Here is a 14,359-nt window from a genome sequence, read left to right as displayed (position 1 = left end):
GCTCTAAAAACAAATGTTGTTGACCATGGTTTGGTGGCAAAGTAGAATCTTAGACTATCATTTCTCCAGAAATAGTTAAAAACAAAAACCAAAAAAAACCCCACAAACTCACCGGAAATTATGACAATAGAATACGCCTATTATAGTATTTCAGTAAAAATCATATATGCTCATTTATATTCTCCAAGGAGTACAGGACTCCTGCCTCCTGCCTCTTACTGTTTGCACGTCTTCAAGCAAGTTATTTAAACCTCTCTGGACCTTTGTTTCCTCATCTGAAAAATGGGCATAATCAATAATACCTACTGCATAGGCATTAGTTACATGGATTAAATGATGTTTTACGTATAAAAATACTCAGCATCTTCTACTTAGCAAACACTCAACAAATATTATCAGTCATTTTATTACCATCACTATTATTACAGAGGTTTCATTCTCAGACCTGTTCAAGATGCAGGACTTCAAATGTAAGGTGCTGTCATCATCATCATAAATAATTTTATTTCCTAGAATACATGATTAAGTTATATTTTTCAATTTATACTGCTGTATCTATTGAAGTTAGGTAAGCTCTGGAACAAATCATTATTTACTACTTCATTTGATCCTGACAACAACACTGACACAGAGAGAGGGGAGATATTATCCTCATCAGACAGATAAAGTTCAGTTTTAGCTGAAGTTCAGGGAGTTAAGTGACCTGCCCAAAGTCACAGAGTTGGTGACCAGCAGGGCAGGGTTCATGACCGCTCCATCTAACTCCTCCTGCAGGGCTTTTCCCGCTATTTCAGGCTTTTCCAAAATATCAATTTCATTTCATTCAATAAATGTGACCCTAAGGGAGTCAGCAGAAAGACCATAAACAGGGAGGGTGCAGCGTGACCACATATCCACTGTTGCACAGGAATGAACACCAGTGGGCTGAAGGTGTTTTAGTGACACACTCATGAGTGTCACCACCTCCTCTCAGGGCACAGGGACCCCCAATGTGATGACGAGATGAGCCCAGTGGTGCTAAAGGTGCCCCCCCCCCCAGCAACACCTGAAAGCATTCATCTCTCCACCGCCGCTCAGCCCACCTCCCACCTGCTTGCCTTTAGAGCCCTCTCATGTCTGTCCAAGGAAAGCTTTTCTGGGGCCGGGGGTGCTGGCTGGAGCCAGAACAAGCCTCAGCCTTCCCTGCTCTTTGCCTTTGTTCAAGTTGGTCCTGCACAGAGAGCAAACGCCTTTCCTCCAGACTCCAAACGGTCCAATTCTACTTCTCCTTAAAAGCCTGGTTAAAAGCCATTTCCGCCATGACACGCAGCTCAACACCGCCACACCGCCACGCCGCCGGCCAAAATAATCTCTGTAGCGCACAGTTTCCATTCATTTATTTAAACAGCTTTTTCTAAACTTATTTTGTAAGCTCTCTCCTCTTAGATCTGTAAGCACCTTAAGGTCCAGGTTTGAGCCTTTATATCTGCCCCGCCCCGTGTCCACCTGCCTACATACACACACACACAAACACACACACACAACACACACACACAGCACACACACAACACACACACACCACAACACACACACAACACACACAACACACAGGCAACACACACACACGACACACACACACCACACACACACCACACACACAACACAACACAACACACACAACACTCAACACACACACAATACACACACCACACAGGCAACACACAACACACACACACCACACACACACGGCACAGCGCCATGCCCGGAGTCGGTATTCAATGGCTATGAGAGAGGGCGAGTGAGCAAAGGCCCATCTTCGATACATGTACGGAGCTTCATCTCTACCATGTAACACAACACAAGCAAACTGTTATGGAGGGTCAGGTAATTTTTTTAAATGAAGAAAGAACTTTAACTCGAAAACTTTGTCAGAGGAGAAATTTAAACTATTTTCAAATTCATCTTCAGATACACTTCTTAATTCTCCATGTCACTTATGTGCATGGAACGGGGTTTAAATACAAAAAATTAAATTAAATAAGTCCTTAAAAAATACAAGTCTCTGCTTAGAGAGTAAGAAGGATTCAATTGATACAAATTCAAAAAATCGAGGTAAGTTTTAAAAAGAAGCGTCATCCCTGTTTAATTTTACCGCAATATGACAGGCCACTCTCTACTCTTAATCAGTCTGAGTATCTCTTGACTATTACTATTTGTTATCTGTCTGGAAAGGAAGGAAAAAGTACGTGAGCTGGAAATGAAAGGCCTTTTTATCAAAACACCAAAGACTACCAAACATTGTATAAATAGCATTGGCAATGATCAAAAACAAAAAAAGCTGCTGATGACAAAACCAGAATGGCATTGGCACTGTGTGATACTGCTGCTTTTTAACCCGGATGTTGGAACGTGGGATGAACAAATTCCGTGATTTAGTTTTATTCAATCGTTTACCCTCTTCACCAAGAAGGCCACACTCAGGGACCACTGCCTTGAGCACTTCACTGTGGAACTCTGCAGCCAAAGACCCCAGGTCCACAGAAAGTTGTCTATCTAGCCTCTGCCTCAACCAGTAATTAAGAGATGGCCTTGGTCAATATGGGTTCAATACGCATCAATTCCTACCCAGCTCAGCACTGGACCACAGCCTGGTAACTCTCGAGGTCCAAATGGTGCATCTGGAGGGAAATGGGATGATCCAGAAGGATCTCCTCCCTAGCCTGGCTGGAACAGGGACACACAGGCTGGACTGATGTGTGTCCTGAAGAACACTATTCATGAGAAAGAATGCCTTAAAGAAATCAGATTTCATGGTCAAATAAATTTAGGAGAGACTGTACTTTGAACTTTCCTTTGGGAGTTTCACAATGCCCATTGGTATATTAAGGGTTATGAAAAGTCCAGCAGCAAAGGACTCTGTACTATTTTGTTTAACTCAGCAAGCCCCTAATTTATTTGACTATGAACCTTCTTTCCAGTAACACCTCTAATATTGAAACTTATTGTGGGAAATACTGAGACCACATCTGACAGTTACATGGCTTCAGATCTAACAACAAGACAACTCGTGGTTACCCTGTCCAAGAATTGTTGCTCAACAAAGGTTAGTGTAAGAATTAAACAAAAAATAGGATGTTCAGGATTTCTGACAACCAAATTATAATGTAATTAATTAATTACATTAATTAATAATTAATGTAATTATAATCTGTAAATTTTACCTTAATATAAGTAAAACATATATTATTTAAAACCAACAGAAAAAAACAGATTTATAGGTGACAATTAAAATGTCCATAGCAGTATACTCTTTATAAAAAGATTTGCTATCATGGACCCACAACCCAATATGTATGTATTTTTATGGGCAAAATGAAATAGAGAACAAAATGATTACCCAAATAGTTCGACTTCTCTTTCTATACAATAATATAATTTTGTCCGCTAATTTTCAGATAATCCAAGCTTGCTGGGTTTGAATGTGGAAGTGAAGGAGAAAAGTGGGAGCTGGCCATTGCAAAAGCTCTTGTAATTCTCCACTTAACCGCTTAAATCTACCTTATTAATAAATTGAGCCTTAGGTAGATACATTTGACCATCTTTGAAATCCCTAAGGGAACATCCAGGATATTACATGATATAATACACTGAAAATCCCAATATCTGAGAATTCATGTTCCCACATTTCTGAGCACCCAATTTACTATGGAAAAAAAAAGATTTGAGCACAAAGTATTATGGGTCTATGTACCAACATAAAACATCATCGAAAACAAAAGTCATAGATTGCCTTTCTAACTTCAAGCACCTCCAGTAATGCAGTTAAAACGTGTTCACATTTATGAATGGAAAATCCATGAAAATGATCTATATTTCAGACCATGAATTTTTTAAAATTTAACACTTTCAGACTCATGTCTGACCATGCAAAGATTTATTCAGATTTAAGTTTTCCCATTTCATTCTTTTGAACTGAGAACCGTAAAAACACAAATATGCAAAGTTCTCCCTTTTCCAAAACACAGTTGGTGAAAATGTTACACTTCAGTACAATCTGAATTGAAGAGAAAACATTCAAAGACTTCCTCCTCCTAAAATCTGAGGTGGGGGAAGGTTGCTGTTCATGAACTTGAATTTAACACCTTGATGTTAGAACGAACTTTCTCTTTACTCATTGCATTTTAGTTTAGTGGTCAAAAATGATCATGGTTTCAAGGAGTTCTAACGGCAGTGCCTTACCAGTGTAGATGCTGGCATTGGAAGCTGGAATACCAAACTGTGACTCGATGAACTTGGGAATGAAGGTAATGAAAGCAGTTACAATGGCACTCTCAGCTGTGTATGACAAACTCACAAAAAGGAATGTCATGTTGCTTAAGATCCTGACAGCTGCTCTTGGTAGGTCTATAAAATGACAAAAATGACAAATGAATGTTATAAACAAGGGATGGAGAAGAAAAGAAAATTGAATTGCTTTTGAAATGAACTGGAAATAGCCATTCAGCAATATAGGAAAAATTGATGACTGATTAGAACTCATCCCCTTTATTAAATAGATTTGGGATTTTTTTTAATTTTTCAACTAGGATAAGGAAATTTAATAAAGAATCTAAAAACATACCCATACACAAATATCCTTATAAGAAATACCCCAAACCTATGACTCCTGTTTCAAAAACTGCTTAAAATAAATGATTTGCATTTTTTATTGACTGAAATAATGGTATTCTTTGTTAAGACCCTGAAGTCTACTAAATGTATAAAGTACATGCAATATAGTCCTAAATTATAGCTTCCACTTCACCCAACTAACACTTCCCTGAGTAGGCGCACTTCTGAGATGCCAGCTCTCTGGCCTGACACCCACAGCAGAGGAATTGGTACATGATATGGGACATCTGTTCTTCCAGCCTCATTATGAAACAGGAAATAATGCAGCTAAAAAGGCATAAGGGATAAGGCCACCAGGTCAGACACTCCCAGGGACTTTGGTTTGGGGAACAAACAGAAATGATCTCCAAAGGAGCCCGACAGCCCAGGGGTACGGGCTCCGTACCTATCCAGCCACCTCTCAAGGAAGAGAGAAAAGTCCCATTTTTGAATCTAGGCATTTATTCCACAGAACTTGCCATATATATGCTTCAAGATGTGTGTGCATTTTCATTACAGCGTTATTTATAAGAGCAAAAATTTAGGGGGAAAACATAGATGTCCATCAATGGGAAACGTTTACATAAATTATGCCACAGCCTTGTAATGAAATACTATGTAGTCGTTAAAAATGAAATGGAGCTTTAGGTACTAGCATGAAAGGAACTCCAAGAAATATTTTTGTTAATGAATAAAGCAAGCTGCTGCAGAAATATATATATGCCTGTGTGCATAGATATATATATAATATTTAGGTAAAAAACAAGCTAAAACAATGGATTTATATATGGTAGAAGGTATACACTTCAATATATATAATGCCAAGAAATGCTGTGAATGGGAGTAAGATTGGGAAAGAGAAATAAAAAAAGATTCTTGTGTATATACTTTTGTATAGTTTGCATTTTGTAATGTGAATTAACTCACATGTGTGATCTTTACATATCTTCATGGAAAAGGTAAGCTGCATTACTTCTGACACGTACAGTCTCTCAGTTATCAGAACAGTTACGCCCTTATGCTACAACAGGGTCTCTCTTAACTCTGTGCTATTAACTGTATTCCCCACAAATCCGATCGGCAAATGTCAAGCTCATCCACTGAGTGTCGAGATTAATCCCCTCCTGGAGGAAGCTGTCACAGCCCCTCCAGACAGATGGAAGTGTTCCTTCTCTGTGCTCCCACCACACGCTGTTCCTGTCCATCTATGCTCATCAGTTCTTTTGTAGCTGCACATGTTTTCCCATCTGCTTCTTTCAAGAGAATGTAAATGCCATGAAGGCAGGACCTTGGTACATCTTTGTATGCCCAGCTCCTGGCACAGATCTGACATTCAGTGGGCACTCAAAAAATATTCCTGGAATGTATTTATTTATTAACATTTTTTAATTTGTACTAAAACAATATCCATATACTTATGTGAAAATGAAGTCTGTTCCAAGGATGCCTGATTTCCTCCTGGGGAGAGAGTTAGGTATTAAGGAAGCCTATGTCATCAAATTCAGGGTAGTCCATGTGGTGGTGGACTTACCAAAACCACAGAAAAATGTGAAGGACCAAATAGATCATCTTTTTTAAAGTGGGGCTCTTTAAAGCTAAAGAATCCTAAAGGGATGTAGATAAGATTATAAACTAAAAATCCCATTAAAAGAAAAATTTAAATGTGAACAAAAGAACAAGGAAGAGATATACAATATTGGCTTTATGCAGCCTATCTGGGAGAGATGTAGTTTGTATGCTTGAATTTTTCAGATAATTGGGCCATTGCCTTTTTAAGCGATAGAGCTTTGAATATTTCCGATGTATTAACTGATATTACTGGAAATCCACAGCATAATTTGACATGTTCTTCAAGATTCAAACTCATAATTATGAATGATATCTATATGCTAATTTGTTTTAGCATATGTATATATTTTTTATACAGCAGGTTCTTATTAGTCATCAATTTTATACACATCAGTGTATACATGTCAATCCCAATCTCCCAATTCATCAAACCACCACCACCTCCCTCCGCTGCTTTCCCCCCTTGGTCTCCATACATTTGTTCTCTACATCTATATCTCAATTTATGCCCTGCAAACCAGTTCATCTGTAAGATTTTTCTAGGTTCCACATATATGAGTTAATATACGATATTTGTTTTTCTCTTTCTGATTTACTTCACTCTGTATGACAGTCTCTAGATCCATCCACATCTCAACAAATGACCCAATTTTGTTGCTTTTTATGGCTGAGTAATATTCCATTGTATATATGTACCACATCTTCTTTATCCATTCGTCTGTCAACAGGCATTTAGGTTGCTTCCATGACCTGGCTATTGTAAAGAGTGCTGCAATTGGGGTGCAGCACTCTTTACACTGGGGTGCATGTGTCTTTTTGAATTATGGTTTTCTCTGGGTATAAGCCCAGTGGTGGGATTGCTGGACCATATGGTAATTCTATTTTTAGTTTTTTAAGGAACCTCCATATTGTTCTCCATAGTGGCTGTATCAATTTACATTCCCACCAACAGTGGAAGAGGGTTCCCTTTTCTCCACACCCTCTCCAGCATTTGTTGTTTGTAGATTTTCTGATGATGCCCATTCTAACTAGTGTGAGGTGATACTTCATTGTAGTTTTCATTTGCATTTCTCTAATAATTAGTGATGTTCAGCAGATTTTCATGTGCTTCTTGGCCATCTGTATGTCTTCTTTGGAGAAATGTCTATTTAGGTCTTCTGCCCATTTTTGGATTGGGTTGTTTGCTTTTTTAATATTGAGCTGCATGAGCTGTTTATATATTTTGGAGATTAATCCTTTGTCCGTTGATTCGTTTGCAAATATTTTCTCCCATTCTGAGGGTTGTCTTTTCATCTTGTCTATGGTTTCATTTGCTGTGCAAAACATTTAAGTTTCATTAGGTCCCATTTGTTTGTTTTTGGTTTTATTTCCATTACTCTAGGAGATGGATCAAAAAAGATCTTGCTGTGATTTATGTCAAAGAGTGTTCTTCCTATGTTTTCCTCTAAGAGTTTTATAGTGTCCGGTCTTACCTTTAGGTCTCTAATCCATTTTGGGTTTATTTTTGTGTATGGTGTTAGGGAGTGTTCTAATTTCATTCTTTTACATGTAGCTGTCCAGTTTTCCCAGCACCACTTATTGAAGAGACTGTCTTTTCTCCATTGTATATCCTTGCCTCCTTTGTCATAGATTAGTTGACCATAGGTGCATGGGTTTATCTCTGGGGTTTCTCTATCTTGTTCCATTGATTTATGTTTCTGTTTTTGTGCCAGTACCATATTGTCTTGATTACTGTAGCTTTATAGTATAGTCTGAAGTCAGGGAGTCTGATTCCTCCAGCTCCGTTTTTTTTCCCTCAAGACTGCTTTGGCTATTCGGGGTCCTTTGTGTCTCCATACACATTTTAAGATTTTTTGTTCTAATTCTAAATAAAAAATGCCATTGGTAATTTGATAGGGATTGCATTGAATCTGTAGATTGCTTTGGATAGTATAGTCATTTTCACAATATTGATTCTACCAATCCAAGAACATGATATATCTCTCCATCTGTTGGTATCATCTTTAATTTCTTTCATCAGTGTCTTATAGTTTTCTGCATACAGGTCTTTTGTCTCCCTAGGTAGGTTTATACCTAGGTATTTTATTCTTTTTTGTTGCAATGGTAAATGGGAGTGTTTCCTTAATTTCTCTTTTAGATTTTTCATCATTCGTATATAGAAATGCAAGAGACCTTTGTGCATTAATTTTGTATCCTGCTACTTTACCAAATTCATTGATTAGCTCTAGTAGTTTTCTGGTGGCATCGTTAGGATTCTCTATGTATAGTATCATGTCATCTGCAAACAGTGACAGTTTTATTTCTTCTTTTCCAATTTGTATTCCTTTTATTTCTTTTTCTTCTCTGATTGCCGTGGCTAGGACTTCCAAAACTATGTTGAATAATGGTGGTGAGAGTGGACATCCTTGTCTTTTTCCTGATCTTAGAGGAAATGTTTTCAGTTTTTCACCATTGAGAATGATGTTTGCTGTGGGTTTGTCATATATGGCCTTTATTATGTTGAGGTAGGTTCCCTCTATGCCCACTTTCTGGAGAGCTTTTAAATGGGTGTTGAATTTTGTCAAAAGCTTTTTCTGCATTCATTGAGATGACCATATGGTTTTTCTTCTTCAATTTGTTAATATGGTTAATATGTTAATATGGTATCACATTGATTGATTTGCATACATTGAAGAATCCTTGCATCCCTGGGATAAATCTCACCTGGTCATGGTGTATGATCCTTTTAATGTGTTGTTGGATTCTGTTTGTATTTTGTTGAGGATTTTTGCATCTATATTCATCAGTGATATTGGTCTGTAATTTTCTTTTTTTGTAGTATCTTTGTCTGGTTTTGGTATCAGGGTGATGGTGGCCTCACAGAATGAGTTTGGGAGTGTGCCTTCCTCTGCAATTTTTGGAAGAGTTTGAGAAGGATGGGTGTTAGCTCTTCTCTAAATGTTTGATAGAATTCACCTGTGAAGCTATGTGGTCCTGGACTTTTGTTTGTTGGAAGATTTTTAATCACAGTTTCAATTTCATTGCTTGTGATTGGTCTGTTCGTATTTTCTATTTCTTCCTGGTTCAGTCTTGGAAGCTTATACCTTTCTAAGAATTTGTCCATTTCTTCCAGGTGGTCCATTTTATTGGCATAGAGTTGCTTGTAGCAGTCTCTTAAGATGCTTTGTATTTCTGCGGTGTCTGTTGTAACTTCTTTTTCATTTCTAATTTTATTGATTTGAGTCCTCTCCCTCTTTTTCTTGATGAGTCTGGCTAATGGTTTAGCAATTTTGTTTATCTTCTGAAAGAACAAGCTTTTAGTTTTATTGATCTTTGTTATTGTTTTCTTTGTTCCTTTTTCATTTATTTCTGCTCTGATCTTTATGATTTCTTTCCTTCTGCTAACTTTGGGTTTTGTTTGTTCTTCTTTCTCTAGTTCCTTTAGGTGTAAGGTTAATTGTTTATTTGAGATTTTTCTTGTTTCTTGAGGTAGGCTTGTATAGCTATAAACTTCCGTCTTAGAACTGCTTTTGCTGCATCCCATAAGTTTGGATAGTCGTGTTTCATTGTCATTTGTCTCTAGGCATTTTTTGATTTCCTCTTTGATTTCTTCAGTGATCTCTTGGTTATTTAGAAATGTATTGTTTAGCCTCCATGTGTTTGTGTTTTTTACGGTTTTTTCCCTGTAATTCATTTCTAATCTCATAGCATTTTGGTCAGAAAAGATGATTGATATGATTTCAATTTTCTTAAATTTACTGACGCTTGATTTGTGACCCAAGATGTGATCTATCCTGGAGAGTGTTCTGTGCGCACTTGAGAAGAAAGTGTAATCTGCTGTTTTTGGATGGAATGTCCTATAAATATCAATTAAATCTATCTGGTCTATTGTGTCATTTAAAGCTTCTGTTTCCTTATTTATTTTCATTTTGGATGATCTGTCCATTGGTGTAAGTGAGGTGTTAAAGTCTCCCACTATTATTGTGTTACTGTCGATTTCCTATTTTATAGCTGTTAGCAGTTGCCTTATGTATTGAGGTGCTCCTATGTTGGGTGCATATATATTTAAAACTGTTATATCTTCCTCTTGGATTGATCCCCTGATCATTATGTAGTGTCCTTCTTTGTCTCTTGCAACATTCTTTATTTTAAAGTCTATTTTATCTGATATGAGTATTGCTACTCCAGCTTTCTTTTGATTTCCATTTGCATGGAATATCTTTTTCCATCCCCTCACTTTCAGTCTGAATGTGTCCCTAGGTCTGAAGTGGGTCTCTTGTAGACAGCATACATATGGGTCTTGTTTTTGTATCCATTCAGCAGGCCTGTGTCTTTTGGTTGGAGCATTTAATCCATTCACGTTTAGGGTAATTATTGATATGTATGTTCCCATTACCATTTTCTTAATTGTTTTGGGTTTGTTTTTGTAGGTCCTTTTCTTCTCTTGTGTTTCCCACTTAGAGAAGTTCCTTTAGCATTTGTTGTAGAGGTGGTTTGGTGGTGCTGAATTCTCTTAGCTTTTGCTTGTCTGTAAAGCTTTTGATTTCTCCATCAAATCTGAATGAGATCCTTGCTGGGTAGAGTAATCTTCATTGTAGGTTCTTCCCTTTCATCACTTTAGGTATATCATGCCACTCCCTTCTGGCTTGTAGAGTTTCTGCTGAGAAATCAGCTGTTAACCTTATGGGAGTTCCCTTGGTTGTTATTTGTTGTTTTTCCCTTGCTGCTTTTAATAATTTTTCTTTGTCTTTAATTTTTGCCAATTTGATTACTATGTGTCTCGGCATGTTTCTCCTTGGGTTTATCCTGTATGGGACTCTCTGCACTTCCTGGACTTGCGTGGCTATTTCCTTTCCCATGTTAGGGAAGTTTTTAACTATAATCTCTTCAAATATTTTCTTGGGTCCTTTCTCTCTCTCTTCTCCTTCTGGCACCCCTATAATTCGAATGTTGCTGCATTTAATGTTGTCCCAGAGGTCTCTTAGGCTGTCTTCATTTCTTTTCATTCTTTCTTCTTTATTCTCTTCTGCCACAGTGAATTCCACCATTCTGTCTTCCAGGTCACTTATCCGTTCTTCTGCCTCAGTTATTCTGCTATTGATTCCTTCTAGTGTAGTTTTCATTTCAGTCATTGTATTGTTCATCTCTGTTTGTTTGTTCTTTAATTCTTCTAGGTCTTTGTTAAACATTTCTTGCATCTTCTCGATCTTTGCCTCCATTCTTTTTCTGAGGTCCTGGATCATCTTCACTATCATTTTTCTGAATTCTTTTTCTGGAAGGTTGCCTATCTCCACTTCATTTAGTTGTTTTTCTGGGGTTTTATCTTGTTCCTTCATCTGGTACATAGCCCTCTGCCTTTTCATCTTGTCTTTCTTTCTGTGAATGTGGTTTTTGTTCCACAGGCTGCAGGATTGTAGTTCTTCTTGCTTCTGCTCTAGCATATTTTTTAACTTTCCATTTATTTTCTGATATTTTTCTGGTTGCAAGAAAATTCCTTCCCCACGATATGTTGTTTGTATTTGTTTTTACCTGCTGATATCTTATTTCCACATCCACTTTAAGTTCTTCTACAAAGCCCTTTTAAAGTAGACATAAGCTTTCAATCTTGTTCTTTTGTCATCCATTTTTTAATATTTTTTTATTTATCTTAAATTTTTAAATTTATTTTTGGCCATGTTGGGTCTTCGTTGCTGCATGCAGGCTTTCTCTAGTTGTGGCGAGCAGAGGCTACTCTTCCGTGTGGTGCGCGGGCTTCTCACTGTGGTGGCTTCTCTTGTTGTGGAGCATGGGCTCTTCAGGCGTGGGCTTCAGTAGTTGCATCACGCAGGCTCAGTAGTTGTGGTGCACGGGCTGAGTTGCTCCGTGGCATGTGGGGTCTTCCCAGACCAGGGATTGAACCCGTGTCCCCGGCATTGGCAGGCAGATTCTTAACCACTGTGCCACCAGGGAAGTCCCAGTCATCCATTTTTAAAAAATAAATTAGCAATTAATAAAATTAACTTTTCTGTTCATGTATGGTTCTATGGATTTGGGGAGGCGGTGGTTACTTTTATTTATTTTTTTTTTAATTCTTATTGGAGTATAGCATGTTTTTAATTTAAACTGAGAGTGGGATGAGGGGTAGTGTTTGGTTTATTATTATACAAAGCAGATGAATTATTATTACTATAAAGTTGTTGACTAGATTTTATTACCTGGAAACTTACATTTAGAGCCAGGTATAAATTATAAACATTAAGTACCAATCAAACATACTGATCCATATTAATACTTTTTATAATTTTTCTGACACAGATATTTTTGGAAATAATATCTCTTCTTGTGGGGAAAAAAAAAAGGATTTATCTGAAGTTTAGTGCCCATTCAGTTTATTTTCCTTATGTTTAAATTAGAATAAACACCTTTTTAAAAATAATTTTTTGAGGTGAAGTTCACATAACATAAATTTAACTATTTTAAAGTCAACAATTCAGTGATATTTAGTACATTCACAATGGTATGCAATCACCACCTCTGTCCAGTTTCAAAATATACTTTTTTATTATAAAAAAATTTAATCATTTATGTTCAGGGATGAGGTTGGAATTCACCTTTATTTTATTTTTTATATTTTTAAATACTTTCTAAATTTTCAACCATGAACATGCATTGCTTTTATATTCCACCCCCCCCCCCCCCAAAAAAACTTCTAATTTAAAAGGATGCAGCAATATGTCATCCTCCTAGAGAAGTCTTCCCTGACTCAGGCCACTAACTTAGGAATTCCTTCTTCCTTTTTCTTCAACTTCCTCAGAAGGTATATACCTCCATTTTAAGACTTACATTTTATTATGCTTATTTTCCTTTCTAGCTCCCTTTGAGGCAAGGACTGTAACTTTTCATATATGTATCCTGAATTCTTCATCCTGTAGTAGTTGCTTAATAAAGATATTTGTGAAAGAGGAAAAGAAGCAAAGAAAGAGAAATTTTCTTGAGATAGACATTGCCAGCCATCTATCTCAATAATTAGAATGATACTTGGGAACCAGTCTAGTCCTTTCCTGAAAGTCTTAGGTAATGCCAATTTCTTAAATCAAAGTAAAATTTGAGGGAAATATCAACAGAACAAGCAAAGAAAGGTGGCTTAAGTGAACTAAGTCAAACCAGGCACAGAATTCCCATTGGGCAAAGACAAGGAGACCATGGGTAAAAATGGAAGCACCAGAGTGGGGGGTCATTGTTATGTAGAATGTGGAGATCTTTATAAAATAACATGATGCCAAAATACAGGGCTGAACCCAAGCCTCAGCCTCGAGGGCTTGGGAAAGGCCCTCCAGAGGATGGGGAGAGGGGAAGTGGTGGAAAGAAAGGCAGTGGGAGCTCCATATAATAATTATAGTGGAATCGGGCCAGGTAAGAGTGTACCTCTGGCTGTAATACAGAAGCTTCTTTTTTCCCCATCAGCTTTCTATTAATCACTTTTTCCCTGTATTTTATAATGTTTTGACATCTTAAAAAGCTTGCTGGCTGGAGAGAGACTGGACTACCAGTGCTTAGATATAGCAAGGGCTCAGCTGGGAGCACATCTTTTATACGGAAACCAACCAATCCTGAGTTTATATGATCCACCACCTTGTTATCTAACTCTCACACGCCAAGCCAGTATCTTCCCTGCCCTAAGCCACCCAGACAACTAGAAAGCAGCCCTACAGCCCAGAGTCGGCTGGAATCACTCAGACTAGCCAGTGGTAAGCTGATACTCTGTCCTGCCTTGTCTTTCCCATGGAAACCCCAATAAGGGCTCTGCCCTTGGCTTTCCCCTCACTCCTGTCTTTCGTTTCCTGACCAGAACCTGGTGCTTCCCCTGTGGCCCCGTATGGCATGGTGTGCCCCCTTCTCCTGGGAAATGTAAGTCATAAATTCTTCTTTCAATGGCATTGACCTCTCCATACCATCACTCAGTCACCTCCATAAATTAAAATCCTGGAATCACTTTCTTTAACATCTCTCCATGAAATTTCCTTTATCTCCAATCTTTTAGTTCTTATTATTTATATACTTTTAAGCCTTCAGATGCATCAAAAAGCTGGTGGAAACATACCATACCATGCAGTGAAAACCTCAATAACCTCCTTTATGGCCTGTAAATCTTGCACCCTCCTGTATATTTCATGGACATGTAGCAGATACAACTTTACCATGC

General features: G+C 37.7%; 1 protein-coding gene across 3 annotated transcripts in view; it reads right to left on the bottom strand.

The window, feature by feature from the left end:
* The window catches only part of SLCO5A1 (solute carrier organic anion transporter family member 5A1), a gene marked incomplete at its 3' end in the record, with an annotated part of 119,519 nt that overhangs the window by 47,309 nt on the left and 57,851 nt on the right, over nt 1–14,359 (bottom strand). For 2 of the 3 annotated variants that reach the window (XM_082674912.1, XM_082674914.1), the window contains exon 4: nt 4,219–4,383. The exons of the other annotated variant lie outside the window; for it this stretch is intronic. In XM_082674912.1, coding sequence (XP_082531038.1) covers nt 4,219–4,383 — 165 coding nt within the window. The remainder of the gene's footprint in view (nt 1–4,218; nt 4,384–14,359) is intronic. 3 annotated transcript variants of the gene reach the window in all.

The sequence above is a fragment of the Grampus griseus genome (genome assembly GCF_964374135.1).
Source record: "Grampus griseus genome assembly, chromosome: 17".
Taxonomy (NCBI): domain Eukaryota; kingdom Metazoa; phylum Chordata; class Mammalia; order Artiodactyla; family Delphinidae; genus Grampus; species Grampus griseus.
Note: the sequence above shows the minus strand (reverse complement) of the source record. Positions and strands in the feature narration are given on the sequence as shown.